This window comes from Musca autumnalis, unplaced genomic scaffold (assembly GCF_047663935.1).
Source record: "Musca autumnalis isolate F117 unplaced genomic scaffold, ASM4766393v1 scaffold_3, whole genome shotgun sequence".
Classification (NCBI taxonomy): Eukaryota; Metazoa; Arthropoda; class Insecta; order Diptera; family Muscidae; genus Musca; species Musca autumnalis.
In genome coordinates this window covers 255,977,228-255,998,563 of record NW_027411866.1, presented here as the reverse complement: position 1 = coordinate 255,998,563, position 21,336 = coordinate 255,977,228, and the positions used below count along the sequence as shown (strand labels likewise).

The following is a 21,336-nucleotide window of genomic DNA, read 5'->3' as shown; positions in this document are numbered from 1 at the left end:
CCGGTTAGTGGAATTTCAGGAATTTCAGTCCGATAGTCAGTAACAAAGTTATCTTTAACGATTCTGCATCACAGTCATCGAAACTTTTTCATCCTTCCATGTTTGCCATTTTCTGCGTTGAGTCCTATTTTACCCGCTGTAATATGTACTGTAGTCCCAAGTCGATGTAGAATTCTCGAATAAATCGTAATGCTATAAATATTTATTCCTTGTCTTAAATGTTTTCAAAAGTGGAATAAAATGTAGATATACCGGTATATGGACATATCTACATTATTCGATTTTCCTTGCGGCAATTCTTAGTTAGTCGGTGAGAGAGGGTGTTGAGAGGCAAAGGTTACCATATGCCTCTCTCTCTCTCCATCAAAGTGATAATTGCCACAAAGAAAATTGCCTAATGTAGATATGGACTATGGGTGCCACCGTGGTGCAATGGTATGTACGCCCGCCTTGCACGCAGAAGGTCGTGGGTTCGATTCCCCGGCCAGGCAACATCAAACATTTTTCAACGGTGGCAAAATACCCCTCAGTAATGTTGGCGACATTTTCTGAGTATTTCAGCCTTGAAAAACTTCTCCACAAGTGGTGTCTTGAGACACGCCGTTCGGACTCGGCGATAAACAGTAGGTCCTATATCATTGAGCTAAATATGAATCGGGGTGCACTCATTGATATGAGAGAAGTCTCCCTTGTCCCGTATGGTATGTTGTGGAACAATGTTTTTTTTTTTGAGATATGGACTATGGAACAAACAACATATTTCTCACAGTGTAACACAAACTACTCATTTGTATCAAGAGAACGAATTTGTGTTTTATTGCGAGAGAAAGAGAGTCTTATAAACATCAACAATTAAATAAATCATGTTTTATCAAAACAATAATGTATTACAATAAATCCTTTGCTTTGATTAGCACCCCCATATCTACTCAAAGGAATGTAAGTACATGCAGACCCGCAACAGGTAGTATTTCTCAATTTAGTGAAAGTTTTGCTAATTTGTTTTTTTTTATTTTTTTAATTTGCACAACAACATCAGCAACAAAGGTTAAGTTCTATTTTTTTTGGAATGTGACCCCCTAAAATTCGCAGTACTAGTGTCATGCATGATTAGCGGACGTGAAAGCGTGTCAGGTCAAAAAATATAACGTTGATCTGCAGCGCTTTCTAACCGTTTTTTTTTTTTTCAATTTCCTGCAAATTTGACATTTGCCAATAAATATTTCTGCGAAATTTATTCATAATTTATCAAAAATTGACTTGGATCAACCAATTTGCTTAAATCGTTAAAAAATTTCGTTTATCTTTAAATGGAATTAAATATTAAAATATTTCAGAAAGTCATTCATATGTATGTATATTTTAGTGGTGGCATTTAATTTACAAAATATTTTTAATAAACGCTCACATAATTTTGGTGACTAATTTCCTCTTAAACGGTTTTGTGCACATTTTACTCCAAAATGAAAACTGAGCATAAATTGTTGAATAAATCGGTCTTAGCTATTAAAGTAGGCAATATGACGCACACGCGCACATACGATGTTTTTGCTAGCAATTAGTTATGTTAAATAAATAAAATTCAGTAGAAAAGAAAACAATAATTTTTAAATTTAATTAATTTCTCGTTAGAATTGAGCATAATAATCGAGGATGTTTTGCAAATGAAAAGGAAAGCCGCAGCTCGTCAGCACAACAGGCGTGGAAGTCGCTTCTCTGACAATGCCTTTGTCATATACTCGTACCGAAGTTATTGTAATATTGACCGGCTTTAACATTGCAAAGCCGAGGACTTATCGTGGTCCCTTTTTCATCTCAATTAGACACTGACCTCCCCATGGTGTCACCTGGGAGCTGCCTTTAGAGGTAGTGAGCTAACACCCATAAGTGCGATAAAAACTTGGGTTGAGCGAGGGGCTAGTAACCGACCCTACAAAACAACATCGTACTATGAAAAACAAAGATAAAGAAAAGTAACGAACCCCTCAAAATTAGACGACCCCCGCAAACGGGGGTTAAGGACCATTATCTGGTAATCTGCATCTAGTCCGGACTACAGAGTGGGTGAAATTTGCACACTGGCGGATGAGCTTGGTAAGTACGAAGTGCTATGGAATCGGACAAACGTAAAGATCACTACCAATTACGCATTGTATTATAGCTGCCCTGAGGAGGATTAAAAACCTCTCCGGTTGATGAGAGAATTGCCACAATTCGTAAGAAAGCACGGAAGAGAAAAAATAGATCAATGATATATTCTACTAGCGCCTGGATGGAGCATATCACAGGTGACCTGACCATGACATTGGGAATGTTCTAGGAGATTTGAATGCTAAAATTTTAAATAAAATACCAGGTGCGCCTTAACTAAATTTAAATGAAAGGTGCTTACACCTGGGAAGTTTTTGCGGATTCTGAAACTACAATATTCATAGATGAAAAAAAACCAAAGAAATCGCCGGAGGGATTTTCAAATAAATCGCGGCCAAAGTTCACATTTTTAGCGGTTTTTTATGTTTTCACAGTTTTGCTTGGAAAACGCAAGCTCTATCGTAATGGGACTTAAGAAAATGTTGTAGCAGTGAAAATTTTCTACAAGATTGGCCCTAATGGTATTTACGTAGGTTTTACCATTTTTGAGATATAGAAGTTCAAATTGGGACAATGCACAGACTGTATCGCCTCCTTATAAAACAATGTCATGCACCATGCCCTTAACTAACTTTAAGTGAAAACCGCTTACACCTGGGAAGTTTTTGTAGATTCTGAAACGGCAATGTTCATAGATGAAAAAATCCAAAAATAAGAAAAAATCGCAGGAGGGATTTTAAAATGTTTAGATTTTCAGAATTTTACTTGTAGGCGGCAAGTCCTATCGAAATGGGACTAAAGAAAATATTGTAGCTGTGAAAATCTTCTACAACATTTCCCATTTCGACAGGACTTACCACCATCTAAAAATGCATAGTACTAGCAGGTTTGTCGTAAAGCTACAGAGGCAGAAGAACGCTGCATACAGAGCAACCCGAAGTGTCAAAACAAAATAACGGGGGAGGAGGAGAAAAGAGAAGAGTATTGTCAGAAAGAAGAATAAAGAGCAGAAAAAAACCCGAGATATTTAGGAGTCAGAATGAGGTCCTCAAATTTTACCAGAGTGTTAATCACTGCACTGCACTGTGGGGCCAGCCAGGGTTTTCAGGCAAGAACTCACAGTGGCAAGCTAGACCTTCAAAATTCCGTGTAGAATTTGGTGAATATCGGTTCATATATAGCAAACACGCAAATTCTGTCCAATTCTGATTAAATTTGAAAAATGTGACGGAATTCGTCCTAGAAATAAGTTTGCCAAGTTATATTCAAATTTGTTCAGATTTGAATATAGCTCCCATATATATTTTCGGCCGATTTTAGGTATTTGGTGCTACAATCTTATTTCCAATTTTGATTAATTTATAATGTGTGACGGAATTAGGTCTAGAAAAAGGATTGATTATATAGAAATTGGTTCAGATTTGGATATAGATTTTTTATACGCCAGTTTTAGGTATGCGCCAGTCAGGCTATATATGAAATTACACCTAGAAAAATGTTTGCCAAATCATATCGAAATCTGTGCAAATATAGCTCCCATATATATGTTCGCCCGATTTCATGTAATTGATGGGCCAAACAGGAAAATTCTGGAAAATTACGGAATTCGGACCAGAAATAAATTTGCCATGGTATGTCGATTTAGATTGGGATATATGTATCTCCCATACACATTTTTCATCCCATTTGATGTTTACTGTACACCAAATTCGTAAAATAAGTCCGATCGGGATGAAATTCGGAACTTCTGGCCGAATTCAGACAAGAGAGAAGCCTTCAATTTTTTGTTATAATTAGTTCAGATTTAAATATAGCTCCCACATATATTTGCATCCGATTTAATGTTAATTTGATTAGAGTAGTGTTGGGTACCATAGAGTTTCCGAGTCTGGTCTTTTGCTGCGCGCAATAGTTATTATGTTTTTAACTTCCGCCAAATAGTTTTCGTTGACTCTCCCCTTAAATTTTCCAGAAATGCAGTCTATTACATGTTTAAGCTTTTGATGGTTTTCCAACCAAAAATTAGAAATATCGGAATTTTGAAGTATTACGTAATCTGGAAATGGATTTGTTTAAAGTCGCAAATTGACGCAAACTTTTAAAAATGTGTTATTCGACATATATATATATATATATATATATATATATATATATATATATATATATATATATATATATATATATATATATATATACATATATATATATATATATATAGATATTGAGCCCACCAGCCATTTCAGTTGGTCACCACTATGTCTGGAAGCACGGACTTGCCCACGAAAACATATTATCGCCTAAACAGGTCCACAAGCAGTAGTATCGGTATAATTTTCCAAAGGATCATTGAACAGATTCTAAACTGCACTTAAACAAAAATGGTTAACTTTTGTGGGGGAGGTACCCTAAAGAGAAGTCGATATGGACCATTTCTGACGTAAAACTACATTTGGACAAAATATTAGGAGATCAAAAATTTGGACGGTTGCACAGTGGTCCCACATATATGGAAAGAGGTGCCAAATTAGTTCTAATCGAGCAATCACACAGAGGGGAAACATAGGCCTAAAGTTGCTCAAAACTCAAAATATGAAAATCGTTTTTTTATGAAAAAATGTTGATAAACGGCAACTAGACTCTTTTCTACATTTGCTATAACCGTCCTCGACTTTGTAAGATTAACCAATCCAATGCAGCAGTCGATTGAACTAAGCCATACTGAAAACAAAAAGTAAATTTTCGAAAACTAAGAAATTAGGTGAACATTAAAATGACATTATTTTCGCGAAAATTTATGTTTTTCAAGATTTATTGTTTTTGTACAGTCTCCGAACAAGATTAGCATTTAAAATTTTCATATTGATTTTACATCTTTGCTTTTTAATAATGGTGATACATATCCTCTTTATGAAACTTGTTTATGATAATTTTTAAGATTACTACAATTTCAATAGAGAAAATGTCTATTTCCCCGTCGTTTCCCGACCATAGTTTCTTCTAATGTTTTATGCGCTTGAGTCTTAAATATCAGATTCAGTCATAAAAAATTGCGCATATTTGCGCCATTCCGAAAAAATCTAATTTTTCTCAACTAAAGTATGAAATATTTTTATATGGAATTGCAAGGTTTACCCACACTAAATTTTGTTCCGCCTTATAACCGGGACTCTTATTTATCAGACTAAACCAACACCTATCAAATATGTTTGAATTATTCAAAAACATTCACGGCTTTTCTCATGTGAATTGAGAAAAATTTAATTTAAGTAAGTTTCAAAAAATAAATTTTGGAATGAAATATATGTATATGGGACTATTTATACATCTGTACCGATTTGTTTGAAAATTGGCTCAATGTTTTTTTAGGCCAGTTCAGGTTGCATGTGTCAAATTTCAGTGATTTTGGTGCATTTTTATCTCATATCAGATGCGAATATATATGGAAGCTGCATCCAAATCTGGACCGATTTTCATTATTTTCTATAGGATTAATCCTTGTACGGAAGATATGCTTTGTGCAAAATTTTATATCAATCCGACTATAAATAAGCTTTCTAGGGCTTTTGATCAACTTTTAATACAAATTTCCCCTCTGTGAATCGCCTCGAAATTTTTAACATAGGTTTATAACGAGCCAAAAATATAGAAAAATGAATTTAGTGGATGTAGGTCCACATTTCGGCATAGACCCCATATAAAGGTACCGCTCAATTTTTGTTTTTTTGCGAATGTTAGCCAAAATTGTACAACTAATTTGGTTGTAGTGTTACATTGCAAAAATGTTCAATATAGGTCCCTATAGCCCATATATAAAGGTACCGCCCGATGTTCGGTATTTTGTCGATTTTAGCCAAATTTTCGACCCAATTTGGCTGTGATTTTGCATTTTGAGTTCTAAGTAAACTTTCTTCCAAAAAAAATTCAATATAGGTCGAAGTTTAGGTACAGCTCCCATATAAAAGTACCTCTCGATTTTCGGAATTTTGACGATTTTACAGGAGAATAACATACCGGGTGGCTGATGGGGGCTGATGGATTTTTGTTTATCGTAAACTAGAGACTTTCCCCTTTAAAAAATGGAGTTGCCCAAATGGGCAAAAAATGGGAAAAACCATTTACAAAGTATTTATTTTTAAGGAAATTAGAAAACGAATTATGAATAAGTTTTTTCGTGAAAATATTGTTACGAATGTAACTGATAGGCTTAAGTTAATTTAGTTTAATTTCCGTTAATTTAAAAATTTGAATTGTAACGTAACGTTTTATTACGCAGTTATTTTATTTAAGCAACAACAACTACCATGTAGAACTCTCTTCATCATTCTAGTCGTTACATTACCTTTTGTTAATGTTCTTTTGTTTGTTTTGCCAAAATCATGTAATTATCGTTTAGTTTGTTACTTCTTTTCTTGCATTTATTTGTTGTTGTAATTACGTCATTGATCATCCCCCATGTATGTGAGTCTGGTTGTTCGCTTAGTGCGAATGTGCGTCTGTGTGTTCGTTGTACATATTCGAGGAGTTGCCAGACATTTTCTAGAGGACTCTCGAACAGGGAGACTTTGGGATATAAATACAGGGGAACTGGCAATGACGAGTGAGTTGTGTTTTAAGCGTTGAACTGAACAGATCGGTTAAAGAATAGCTGCGTGCTAACTAGAGACTTGCTGTGTGCTTTGTAATTAAAGTCGGTTCTGAATAAGTGTAATAAAGTAAATAAAGCATTGTAGAAACGTAATCTAAAACGAACCCTGTTTTATTTGGTACAAATCGTATCGGGGAATAAAACAACGTCTACACGGAGATTCGTTAAATCTAATTCCGTAACAATATTGTCAATGCCATCATCTATAAGTTTCATTTGTTCAATTTTACACATTAACTACGAATGCTTTGCGATGTATTTTACGTGTTTAAGGCATTTCATACAAATCTTAACTTCTTCGACTTAACTAGGCGTATACCGCTCTAAGGTTTCAGAAATAATTCTTGATATTAAAAATTTTATGTGTTTAGAGAATATTTACTTCAATCACAATCTAATTTATCTCCGTTCAACAGATATAGGGCGTACTATTTTAGCATTATTTTTAATTTTTGGGGGGAGGGTACCGGAAAGTGCGCAACGATAGTGCCCATTTTTAAACATAAAATAATTTTGGACAACATATTGCGACGGCCAAATGTTGGACCGAATCGGCTGATCTGTTCAAGATTTATCGTGCGCTCCGAAATATTTTTGTGAAAAGTTTTGACCATTTGTGGGGGAGGTACCTAAAGGAATGGACCGATATGGCTCATCTTAGGACTTAAATAAACGAAGTTCGGACAAATAATTAGGTTGGCCAAATTTTGCACGCATGGAGGTGGTTTTGGAAATTGGTATTTATGTGTACGAATAGTACTAAATTTGGTACAATTTGGATTTGGGTGAACGGATTGAGCTGGAAACCTGAAATTCGGAATTAAGATTACTGTTGAAGTAAAGAACGAAGAGTACTTAATGGTACTAAATTTAGTACAGCTTGGATTTGGGTAAACGGATAGAGCTGAAATTCCTACATTTAGAATAAGGATTACTTTTGGAGTGTAGGATTGAGTAATGGAGATAGTTTAGGAAATTCGTACTTATGTGTTCGAATAGTACTAAATTTAGTACAACTTGGATTTGGGCGAACGGATAGAGCTGGATTACTGTTGCAGTATATGTTTAAAGTAATTCGGGAAATTCACACTTATGTGCACGACAAGTTCTAAACAGTACTAAATTTAGTACAATTTAAATTTTGGAGAACAGATGGAGCTGGAATCCTGAAATTTGGAATGAAGATTACAATTTGAGTGTAGGATTGAGATATGCAGGTAGTTTTGGTACCTATGTGTACTATAGGAATAGGGATGAAATCCTGAAATCTGGAATTAAGATTATGGCTGGAATGCAGGATTGAGATATTTGGGTCAACGGATAGAGCTGGAATCCTGAAGTTTCGGAAGTTTTGTACAATTTAGTATAGACGAACGGATACAGCTCAAAGATGTAAATATAATGAGATGGGAAAAGCCAATTGTTAACATTTGTCAATAGATGGAGGTAAGCTCTTTTGCTACGATATCATAACAACATTCTGTTAAGTAGTTAACAATTTCAGGCGTTTTTAACAGCTTAGTTCATATTCAATGAACTGGAAACTGCTATGGAATACATTCCTAAGTCCAACTTTTTGCTTTCCTACAATGCGCTTTAATGGAGTTTTTAACATTAGCTACGTCTTTTTACGTGATAATTTGTAATAATTATTACTAATGCTGCTGATTTTGACAGTTTTATAAAGGAAAAGTTGCTAAAAAAAAATGTTTCAGCAACATTTAGTAAGTAAAAAGACACACCAATTAACATACCCCTGTTGTTGATAAAATGTTCATTAGGCCGGGGCGATTTGTATGGAAGGAAAAAAGTGTTGTCGGGCGCCTGGAGTTTCTGATTCTTGGGATTGTACTGAGCAAAAAAGTCAACTAGACCATATGTCTACGGTGAAAATCGAGCCCCCGGATTTTGACTTGAAGTTTTTTTCAAGGATTTTTGGATATTTTGGCATATAACAGCCAAGCCACTGAGTTTTTCGATCCAACACAAAGACAGCAATTGTAGATAAGACAATAATAAAGAACTATCTAGTACATCGCAAAAGCATTGGAATGCTCCTTCAGACAGTTATGGCCTCGAGAAAGTGCACATTTTTCGGAAAATATCGATAAATGACACTGTGCTACAAAATGGGACTCAAATTCAGTGGGTAGAAAACTCCTTTTGGAGATGAAAGCCCTTGGTTAGTGTACTAAGAACCCAAAAGGAAATTTTCACCATAGGTCAAGTTTCCGAGATATTGCGTGATTAATTGTTTAATTTTGGCCTCTTATTTTGTGAGAAAATAGCTTTATATCTCTCTAAAGCGTTATTGTAGCTTCATTTTGACATTACATTTCTTCAGTCAAATCGAATGGTGAATCTTTTTGTAGAATATTTCATCCCTCTTACTCAACTCCTTTCATGTCCTTTTCGTCCTTTATTTTTTGAACCGTAGTAAAAGTACCACAAGACGAGATTTTACAGAATCCAAATATTCTACAAAAATGTTGTTCAGAAGATTTTAGGTACGGTTCTCATTGATGACCAATCGATATTTCCCCTTTGTTGGTTCCGAAGCTAGAACAAAAAAACCGCTTTCTTAAACCGATTTTGACCGCTTTATTAAACCGAAGGACCATGAAAACGGGGAAATATCGATTGGTCATCAATGAGAACCGTATCTAAAATCTTCTGAACAACATTTTTGTAGAATATTTGGATTCTGTAAAATCTCGTCTTGTGGTACTTTTACTACGGTTCAAAAAATAAAGGACGAAAAGGACATGAAAGGAGTTGAGTAAGAGGGATGAAATATTCTACAAAAAGATTCACCATTCGATTTGACTGAAGAAATGTAATGTCAAAATGAAGCTACAATAACGCTTTAGAGAGATATAAAGCTATTTTCTCACAAAATAAGAGGCCAAAATTAAACCATTAATCACGCAATATCTCGGAAACTTGACCTATGGTGAAAATTTCCTTTTGGGTTCTTAGTACACTAACCAAGGGCTTTCATCTCCAAAAGGAGTTTTCTACCCACTGAATTTGAGTCCCATTTTGTAGCACAGTGTCATTTATCGATATTTTCCGAAAAATGTGCACTTTCTCGAGGCCATAACTGCCTGAAGGAGCGTTCCAATGCTTTTGCGATGTACTAGAGAGTTCTTTATTATTGTCTTGGCTACAATTGTTGTCTTTGTGTTGGATCGAAAAAGTCAGTGGTTTGGCTTTTATATGCCAAAATATCCAAAAATCCATGGAAAAAAACTTCAAGTCAAAATCCGGGGGCTCGATTTTCACCGTAGACATATGGTCTAGTTGACTTTTTTGCTCAGTACAATCCCAAAAATCAGAAACTCCAGGCGCCCGTGATGGTGTTCAAATCGCCCCACTCTAATGTTCATATACCTTGTTTCATAAACATATTTGCATTATGCACATTTTCCATTTGTATTTGTTGAGATATGTGGTTGTCGAAATACATACAATAAGTACATGAACATTACTAAATGGCACTTAATTTGTTGTTGGAATCTGTATATTCGGGAGTTCGGGTGATTATTGGTGTGTAACGTTAGTATACGGCCGTGTTTTAAGAAATACATGGGTACCATAAATTTACGAAAAGTACTAAAGCGGTCTAAATGTTTTTTTGGGTGAAGGAACATAGCTGGAATTCTAAAATTTGTTCTTAGAGTCACTGTTGGTATGTGGGGTGGATTTGGAAATGGATTTGGAAATGCATACTATGAGAAATATTAAATGCTACAGAATTTGGTATAATTAGTTATTGTGTGAAGGAGTTAGCAGGAATTTTTGTATTATGTATTTACATATATGTAAAATACTATAATTGGGTTAAGTGGAACCGATGTAGCTGGAAATGAGAATCGCGCTTGGTATATATGGTTGATATAAGAAGGAAATGTTGTAAGGTTACACCCAGTTGTAACAAAATAACTAAATTTGATACCATTTTTTATTACATGAACGACAATATAACCATTTTTTTTTTTTAATGTGTACAAATTCTGAATTTTAGTATGATGGTCACTGATGACTAAAACCTACTATAAGGTTACGAAAAACGCTAAATGATATTAACATTGTTATTGGTTTTTTTATAAGAATGTGTTACCTTCTGAGGACAGAAATTCCTTAATTACAAGTAAGAAAGTATCAGTCAGCTGAGCCGACAGAGATATAGCCTCAGCCATGTACCCGAAGAAAAAAAGTTAACATAATACTTCTGTAGGTTTTTTAGCTGTTGGGAAAATTTTCCAGGGTGGAAAGGGTCGCAAAAAACTACATGTTGCAACAAAATTCAGAATGATACAAGACGAGTGCATTCTTTCCAAACTTTGGGTAGGGTGTACCCGTAGAGTGATCCGATGTAGTACATATTCGGACCTAATACAAACCTGTAGGAAATAATTTATTTTCTTTATTAGTCTGTGGATATTTTCCTTACAGACTATATAATTAAAAATGTTGTACTTAATTTTCTGAATTTAAATATATTACAATTTTACTTTTCAATTTAGAAAGTTTGAGATAAATCGATTTCTCTCTTAAAGGGTTATTTTACACATTAGCCAGTTTGTGTGGTGCTGGTAGGATTTTCTGGACCTTTTTGGGTCATTATCTCACTTTTCCACGAAAAAAATTACAACGTCGTAACAGGTGCCGCAAGTTCAACCTGCTGCATCACAAATTAATAAGATCAGAGAGGACTTGTTAAACTATAATTTTTCCAAATTTTGTGTGGGAGGTACCCAAATGCGTGGACCGATATAGTCCATATTAGAACCCGATCTATGCCTGAAAGTAATATTACCAATAGCAAAGTTTGGCTCAATTCGGTTACTCTCTCCTAGAGTTATCATGCCCACAATCTTGGCGAAAAATTTTGAACCTTTGTGGGGGAGTACCGGAAGGAGTGGACCGATATGGTCTATCTTCGAACTTAAACTAAGTTTGGACAAAATATTGAAAGACCCAAAATTTGAACCAAATATGTTGATCCGTTTGAGAGTTATCGTTCGCTCCAACTACGACACATGGCATTATATGGGTTGTTTGCAGTTTTTGTGCTGATTTCTGAGGAAGTACTCGTATGGACTTGCTCTTGAAAAAAAATATATCGTCGTAATGGGTGTGGTGAATACAAGTGGCTGTAACAAAAATCAAAGCGATTCGAGAGCAGGCCTTAAACTGCACTTAAGCAACATTATGTGTGGGAGGTACCCGAAAGAGTGGACCAATAGGGTCCATATTGGAACCTCAACTATGTCTGGTAGAAATGTCACCATGTGCAAAGTATGGACTGATTCGGTTACTCCCTTCAAGAGTTATCGTGCGGAAAATTTTTCCGAACATTTCTGAACTTTTGTGGGGGAAGTACCTGAAGGAGTGTACCGATATGGCCCATCTTCGAACCTTAATCAACTATGGACAAAATATTTCGATGCCCAAAATTTGAACCGAATCGATTGATCTGTTCGAGAGTTATCGTGCGCACCAGCCAGTCAGACAGACAGACAGGCAGACGGGCGGACGGACATTGCTAGATCGACTCAAAATTGTCTGAAACGGATATCGTACAAACATACTTGGGGTCTAAAACCAGTATTTCGATGAGGCACATTTTTGGTCGTATCAAAGTGTAAATACCCTCTTTAGCCTACAAGCTGAGGGTATAAAAATAAAAAAAATGTGGCTTGCTGTTGATGTGTAAGGGTGAGATACGTCTGATTTTTATACCCTACACCACACTGTGGTAAGGGGTATTACGTGTTAGTGCATTTCTATGTAACATGCATAAGGAAAAGATATAGACTTACAGTTCCTTCTAGGGATATGCCTAGAATCACTTTCTGAGTCGATTTATGCATGTCCGTCCGTCCGTCCGTCCGTTCGCAACGTACAGGTCGCATTTGTTGTCCGATTTGGCTGATATAGCTCCCATATATATATTCGTCCGATTTGAGGTATTTGATGCACCAAACACGCTATATCTGTCCAATTTTGATAAAATTTGGAATTTATGACGGAATTAGGTGTACAAATAAATGTACCAAATTATATCGAAATCGGTTCAGATTTGGATATAGCTCCCATATATATTTTCGCCTGATTTGAGATATTTGATGCACCAAACACGCCATATCTGTCCGATTTTTATGAAATTTTGGAATGCGAGACGGAATTCGGTCTATAGATAAATGGGCCAAATAATATCGAAATCGGTTCAGATTTGGATATAGCTCCCATATATATTTTCGGCCGATTTGACGTATTTGCTGCACCAAACACGCTATATACGACAGAATTTGATGAAATTTGGTTTGTGTGTCTGCATTCGGTCTAAAAATAAATGTGCCAAATTATATCGAAATCGGTTCAGATTTAGATATAGCTCCCATATATATTTTCTCCCGATTTCACGTTTTTGCTGCACCAAACACCCTATATCTGCGAATTTTGATGAACTTTGGAATGTGTGACAGCATTTTGTCTAGTAATAAGTGTACTATATTATAAAGAACTCAGTTCAAATTGATAAACATACATATATCTCCTATATTTTACATATTCACAGTGGTGTAGAGTATCATGTAGTCGGCCCCGCCCGACTATGATCCTTTCCTTACTGGTTTTATTTTTTTATTTTAATTTCACGTGATGTTTTTTTTATAGGTCAATGTTTCTATAGCCCCTTCAAGCTGACAATGTTCAAAGCTTAAAGATTTTCTCACGGTGAAGGGTGTCAGTCGAACTTAACATCGGTTTTATTGAGTTTTCATTTCAATAGCATAAGTTCAGGGTTTATATGCAAGTTTTGTAGCTGAGTATTATAATAGAACGAATTTCTCTCAAGGAATATCTTATGAGGAAGTCAACATATAGGAAAAAGTTGAATAGTTGTACATATCTTATTCATTTTAAGGGGTATTGAAAATTACCCTCAGAGTCGACTCCGGAGTCTGGACCCGTGAAAAGGTCGACTCGAAAGTCGAAGTTGAATTAAAAATGGATCGACTCCGAAATCCTGATATAAAATAATAAACGGCTAGACGGCCATCATGGATAAATCGACCCAGAAAGTGAATCTATGTATATTCCTAAGATAAGATGTGGGCCTTTCTCGTTCCCTTATGCTTATTACATACAAATATGTGATACCATGTACTACCAATCCCATGTCCGTCAGTCCGCCTGTTGTAATCCGCAAAAATCGAACAAGGACGTTATATTTATGCACCCTTTTTGCCATAGACAGGTCAAGTTCGAAAATGGAGTATATCGACCCATGTTTTGGTATAGCTCCCATATAACGGTACCTCCCGATTTTCGGTGTTTTTAAGGTTTTATATTCATTTTTTGACTGTACTAACCGTAACACCAAGAAATAAGGATATACGTTTAATTGGCAAATTTGCAAATCTCGACGAACTGAATTGATCTGGCTATGTGTATTCGTCCGTCAGCCTTTCCATCCAAACATTGTAATCGAATTACAGGAGGCAATTTTGACCGGATCGTCACGAAATTGTTGGCAGAGATTTGGGTCATATTGATTTGGTGATGGTCTGGAAATATTCATGGGTCGACAATCAGCGTACACTAATTAATTTAAAAACCTATTAAGAACAACCAAATAAAGAAACATGTCATGCTTCAGGTGTTTTTTTTTTTTAATTTTCCTTTATTCGCTACATTAAATCGCAATCGAACAGTCCAGTTGAAATCTAATGTTTCTTATAACGGCGAGCACCAATCTTGTGTTTCACAACATGGGTATTGTCAGAGGTGGAATACAAATAGATGGGTACTTCTTCAACAGCAGCCTCAGCCTTTACAGAAGTTCTGTGGTTATCACCCGAGAAACGTCTGGTCGAAGAGCCAGAAGTCTTTTTGGGAGCAACTTCATCGTCGGAGAAATTCAAAGGTTGGCTTTCATCATCTTCCTTGATGTTCAAGGGTTCTTCATCAGCATTGACGGGTTCAGCAACAGCAATTGAGCTCTCACCATCTTCATTTTCTTCAGCTTCGTTGAGAAGATTTTCAATAGCTTCCAAATTGGTCATACCATGAGCTTGCAATTGTTGATGGAATTCAGTGGGAATGGCAATGGCTTGAACATCCTTATGGCCAGAAATGCCATTAGGAGTGGGAATGAATTGAACATCGGTGGGAATTTCAGAAGTGGGATAGACTGGCACCAATTCAGCTTCATTTTCGTTGTTCGATTTTAGCAAAATCAATGAAATTGGTACAATTTTCTTGAACTTCAACAAAACCAATTTCTTGATGGCCACAGCACCGGCAATAAGACGACCTTGCTTGGCAGGTTGTTTGGCTATAGAACGAGCTGTTAATCAAAAATAAATACATTTTAATACATTAATAGCTTATCAATCAGTTTGGGAGTCGTCGGCCTGCCTTAACTTACCATCGACAACATAAGCTGCTGCCAGCATAACAATGACTAAACCCCAGACGAATTTCATAGTTGTTGATTATTTAGCCGAAGAGGGAAATGTGTTCGCTGATAACTAAAATTCTCGATTGACATGATGTCTATGAAGACTTGATGTTTTTATTTATACTACGGATCAGTGGCGTCTAACCGACATTTCTCCCAATACACGAAAATAGAAAACAATGACCCAAATTGCAAAATGCATATTTTCACCGATTTTTTTTTGGCAATTCTTAATCCAAAGCTTCGTCAAAAAATATACTGATATACAGTGGATTCTGGGTAATATGAATAAGAAACATGTTTGCTATAATCTCAAAGTTCTGAGCAGTGAAAATATGACAAAAAGAATACAAATTTTTTTCATAAAAACCAAAACAAAATACCACAAAAATCGTGTATTAGCGCGCCGGGAAAGGCGAAGCACGCAATATGTAGATCCTCCATTTATGCTTTCCAGAACTGGTAGCCCAATTTGTTTTACTTTTATAAGTGACATCTGACAACTCTCTTTCCATACTCCGGTGTTCCTGAGGATGGTATAGACAAACAAAATAAACGCATTTTTTTCAAAATCTGTGCAAATATTCTTTATGTCAAGCTACATTTATCAATACATATTTGCTTATCACATAACTTAACTGATAATTGTCGGAACACAACTCAAATCCAGGAACACATTTCATTACTTTCGAATTTTATATTTTCCTTCTACTAAAATCATCACATTCCACTTAGGCAGTCTTGACTGTTTTCCTAAATATTTTATAGCTCTGAAACCTATGAAAAATTTAACACACATAATATGCAAATATCTGTCGCCGTCGCCAAATACAAAAACTATATTAATGAAAGATCTTCATCTTTGTCACTTTTACCATAAAATGAGAGATTGGGGAAATTGATTCTTTCATTCGCTAGAAATCAATGCCGTTTTAATGGCAATGCTATCAATTTCAATCGAGTATCGAACAATAATAAAATCCAACAGAATATTAGTTTGCAAATTAAAAAAAAAAAAGTTTAAAGTTCAGAAGGTTGTGTGATTGATGCTCCACACCAAATGATGGATATTTTTTGGTTGACTTGGAGTTTTATAAATGTTACACCGTCGTATGGATTTAATTAGTTTTCAGTTTTATGGCAACGAACTGTTATTTAATTTCCAGAGGCATGGCATTATATATAAATACTGTGTGCTTTATAGTAACGATTTTATTTTTGATTGAGGTGTGGAGGATTTTCCTTGCATTTTTATATCATCGAATTATACACTAATCTATAAACATTTCGTAAAAGCTGTTTATGTTAGCTTCTGTAACTTAATAAGTGCAATGAATTCTAATTGTCCTACTCAAACCCAAAGGATTTGACGTGTTCGCCATAAACAACTTAAAATACTCTAAGCACATCATGATAACAAGGTGTTGCGTTACATATTTTATCCGGCATTATGACCTCTACTGCAGAACATCTTTCCATATTTCTGTTGTCGAGGCTACAGTGTTCAATTCATACTAAGCAATTCTGTAACTCTTTAACAACTTTACTCATTGTTTATTTTACAACAATTTTATTTGTTTGTTTTGTAGTTGTAACAAAAACAAAAGTTGTTAAAATTAAATTTTGAATCGATAAAAGTTACAGAATTCCTGCACTGAAATGGTAAAACGTACACTCTGTTTCATGTCAATAGCACATTTCAAATTGCTTTTTGTTACTTCAGTTTAGTCGATATCCGTGGAATAACCTCGGGAAAGTTTATATATCTTGGTTTGTAATTTTATGAAGTATCTGGCAACAGAAAGTTTGGCTTCGATAACATACCGTTAAATTTTTTTTTTAATTTTTTTTTTCAAAAATCCCAAAAGTTGTACGGTTTAAATTGTTTCATCGGAATAGCACATTTTTAATAACTTGAGTTAAAATGTAAATTTTGGATGCCACTGTTACGATTCTTTAAAATTGGAATAAATAAAAGGTATTTCAAGTTTAAAACGCTAAAATTGGTCGAACTATGACTTTAATACCGAGGAAATAAGACCTTATGAAAGCTGTGGACTTTAATTGTCTATAATACGTTAACAATTTGGCATAAATTGACAGTTTCTTCTAAGTTTTATAAAAAAACTAAAGAAAAACGAAGGAATGAAGAGAGATGGTGCAAAACAAACTTGAAATTCTACAGATATTTGGGTATTTTTGATCGAGAAACTTCAAATTCCTACGACTTCTATTCCATAATACGTGTCAATGATGGCATTACGATAAGTTAATCATTAAAATATCAGGTGATTGTTATTGCTCTGAGTCTAAGCCAACATACTATAAAGAAAAAACGAGATCCTTCCCATACACAGAACGAAAATAGGTTAGATTTCTTACACAGACATAAACTGGAGATAACCTTAAATTTTGTACCGCAATATTTTGTACTTTCTGACTCCATGAGGCGATCACCTCGGCAATGCAGATGGTCTATTAAGTTCTTCTCTTCCAGGAGAACCAAGAAGTGAAAGGTTCTGCCATCGATTATCTGCATATAATGATTATTTTGCCTCGGGAAATGTCTACTGGTTTTTCCTTATAATATTCATTACGAGGGCGGTTCGGAAACTTCTTAGCCTATCAATGAAAGAGAATAGTTAGTTTTTCAAAAATATTTTTATTTTTCAATATAATCTCCTGAAACTTCAATACACTTAGTCCAACGCTTTTCTAGCAATATTAAAATAGTTTTCCTCAAGGTCTTCAAAATAGTGGTTTACAACTGTAATTGCATCTTCATTTGAGGTAAAACGCTTGCCAGCAAGGAATTTTTTTAGATTTAGGAACAAGTAAAAGTCACTGGGAGCTAAATCAGGAGAATAAGGTGGGTGGTCAAGCAACTCGTACTTTAATTCGTTGATTTTAGCCATTGTTAAAACACTCTTGTGTGCTGCTGCATTGTCTTGATGAAAAATTATTTGTTTGTGTTGTAAGCCAGGACGTTTTTCTCGAATTTGTACATTTAATTGATCCAAAAGGTTGCAATAGTACTCTGAATTTATTGTTTTACCCTTTTGCAGATAGTCAATCAATAAAATACCTTCGAATCTCTCAAAAAACCGTTGCCATAACCTTACCAGCCGATTGAATTGTTTTTGCCTTCTTTGGGGCACTTCCTCCAGCTTAAGTCCATTGTTTGGATTGTTCTTTTGTCTCTGGAGTATAGTGGTGGATCCATGTCTCATCAACAGTTATGAAACGACGCTTAAAATCCATTTTATTTCGCTTAAAACGATCCAAACAAGCTTGAGAAATGTTCATTCTTATGCGTTTTTGATCGACTATTAACAAATGCGGCACCCATCTTGCAGAAAGCTTTTTCATCTGTAGTTCTTCATGCAAAATTAAATGGACTCGATCATTTGAGATGCCCATGATATTAGCAATTTCACGCACTTTTATTCGTCGATCATTTAATATCATATCATGCACTTTGGCTACAATTTCTGTTGTTGTTGCTGTTTTTGGACGTCCACTACGTGGTTCATCTTCAATGTTTGTACGACCACGTTTAAATTCAGCAAACCAATTTTTTACTGTTGCATATGAAGGAGCACTTTCACCTAACACATTCACCATATCATTATGAATTTCTTGTCCCGATAAACCTTTTTATGTAAATATTTAATGACAGCACGCATTTCAATTGCGGATGCGTCTTTTTTTGAACACCTGTTTCTATATGAAGGAGTTGCCAGATCGAAACAAAATTTAACATGTGTTCATAACAGAGATGGAAGTTTCCAAAACACTTAACTTTTTTCTGTTTATACCGCGCTAGGCTAAGAAGTTTCCGAACTGTCCTCGTATACCTGCCACAGAAATTCCACCTAGTTTCTTTCTGTGTATAGGAAGGATCTCGTTTTTTCTTTATATTATGTTGGCTCAGACTCAGAGCAATAACAATCACCTGATATTTTAATGATTTACTTATCTTAATGTCATCATTGACCCGTATTATGGAATAGAAGTCGTAGGAATTTAAAGTTTCTCGATTGAAAATACCCAATTTTCAGTAGAATTTCAAGTTTATTTTGCACCATATCTCTTCATTCCTTCGTTTTTCTTTAGTTTTTTCTAAAACTAAGAAGAAACTCTCAATTTATGCCAAATTGCTAACGTATTATAGAAAAGTAAAGTCCACAGCTTTCATAAGGTCTTATTTCCTCGGTATTAAAGTCATAGTTCGACCAATTTTAACGTTTTAAATTTGAAATAGCTTTTATTTATTCCAATTTTTAATAATCGTAACAGTAGCATTCAAAATTTACATTTTTACTCAAGTTATTAAAAATGTGCTATTCCGATGAAACAATTTAAACCGTACAACTTTTGGGATATCGACTAAACTGATGTAACAAAAAGCAATTTGAAATGTGCTATTGACACGAAACAGAGTTTCATGTCTGTTTTAATACATTTTAATTCAGTCAGTAATTAATAACTTTTCACGGCCTAAAACGAAAAGAGACGAAAGTCGATCGTATTATCATGTTAATCATTGATTATAGTATTTTGGAACATTTATGTAGTATATAGTACTGCTCACAACATTTGCAACTGAGATGCAAAACAAAAATGGCACGAAATTTATATAAAAGACTAGCAAATGCCCGCTACTTCGTATGCGGAAAGGGAATAAAATATAAATAAATAATATTTAATTGATTTTAGTGGGTGCCACCGTGGTGCAATGGTATGCACACCCGCCTTGCACTCAGAAGGTCTGCGGTTCGATTCCCAGGTCAGGCAACATCAAATATCCAACGGTGGCAAAATACCCCTCAGTGAAGTTGGCGACATTTTCTAAGTATTTCAGCCATGAAAAACTTCTCTACTAGTGGTGTCTTAAGACACGCCGTTCGGACTCGACGATAAACTGTAGGTCCCATATCATTGGGCTAATATGAATCGGGGTGCACTCATTGATATGAGAGAAGTCTCCCTTATATAACCCCTTGACACCAACAATAACGCATACAAGGTTGTAGCTTCATCGGTTACGCCAAGAACCCGAATAGGTCTCTAAAATTTTCGGCATTCAAAATGGCCATTAAAATCCACGCAATAAAACTCTTTTTCTAACAACTTTTCCATTATACAGTTGTCAACATTCGAAACATTTGTAATAACACTATGCACTAAACACCGAAAATGCAAACAACTTCTTGTATGTATTTTTTGAAAGTACATATTGAGACTACAAAAACCCTCGTAGGTTTTGTCAACCCTCGTTATAATTTATTAAATCGTCGTTGAAAGATATACTGAAAACTGCGTGATAGATGCATTTACAACAATGACATGTTCTGAAGAGTTGTGTATTACATTCCAGCGAAAATTTTTCCAAAAGAACACATTTGGAAACAATTAAAAAAAATTAAGATCGGCCAGGCCGATCTTTTTATAGCCTCCACCATAAAATATTCTGATACGAAATATAGAATATTATTTTCTTCCCTGTCCTTACCTTTAGGTGGACATATTTTGCGACCTCGGATACCTAACCAAGGTAACAAATGCATCTAAAAATGTCTTCAATCGGGCGGCACCTTTATATGAGGCTATATCAAAGTGTTGACCTATGTTGCACATTTTTGGTGGAGAAGTTTTGTGACCACAAATGTAGCTGTACTCCTCAAAAACCTAAAATCGGGTAGTAACTTTATATGGGTCTATATCAAATCATGGACCAATAGTGATAATTGTTGGCGGAAAAGTTCTGTTACCATTGGGAAATTCAAACGTCAAATTGCCGATAGTTCGGTGAAAACATATAGTTGAAATTGTCAAAATACCTAAAATCAGAAGGTGCCGTTACATGTATAAAGCTATACAAAAGTATGGATCTAAGTTGACAATCTGTGGTCAAATGTCAAACTACAGGTAGTTCGATCAAAAAAGTGGATAGAATCCCCAGAACACCTAATAGTGGGATGTACATTTATATGGGAGCTTATTCCAAAAACATAGACCTGTATTGACAATTTTCACTGGAGAGGTGTTATGACCGCTAGGAACCTTAAACGGCAACGCTACTTCGTTTTTAAATTGAAACTAAAATCCCCAAAATTCCGTTATT

At 35.2% G+C, this 21,336-nt stretch overlaps 1 protein-coding gene across 1 annotated transcript; it reads right to left on the bottom strand.

Moving 5' to 3' along the window:
- Window positions 1–14,472: 14,472 nt before the first annotated feature.
- LOC141398488 (uncharacterized) lies at window positions 14,473–17,140 on the bottom strand. The gene is made up of 4 exons (XM_073975774.1): window positions 17,034–17,140; window positions 15,593–15,736; window positions 15,177–15,484; window positions 14,473–15,095 (listed from the first exon to the last, which is right to left on the bottom strand). Exons 3-4 carry the CDS (start codon window positions 15,232–15,234, stop codon window positions 14,473–14,475), a joined length of 681 nt encoding a protein of 226 aa, XP_073831875.1. The 5' UTR covers window positions 15,235–15,484; window positions 15,593–15,736; window positions 17,034–17,140.
- Between the last annotated feature and the right edge of the window lie 4,196 nt (window positions 17,141–21,336).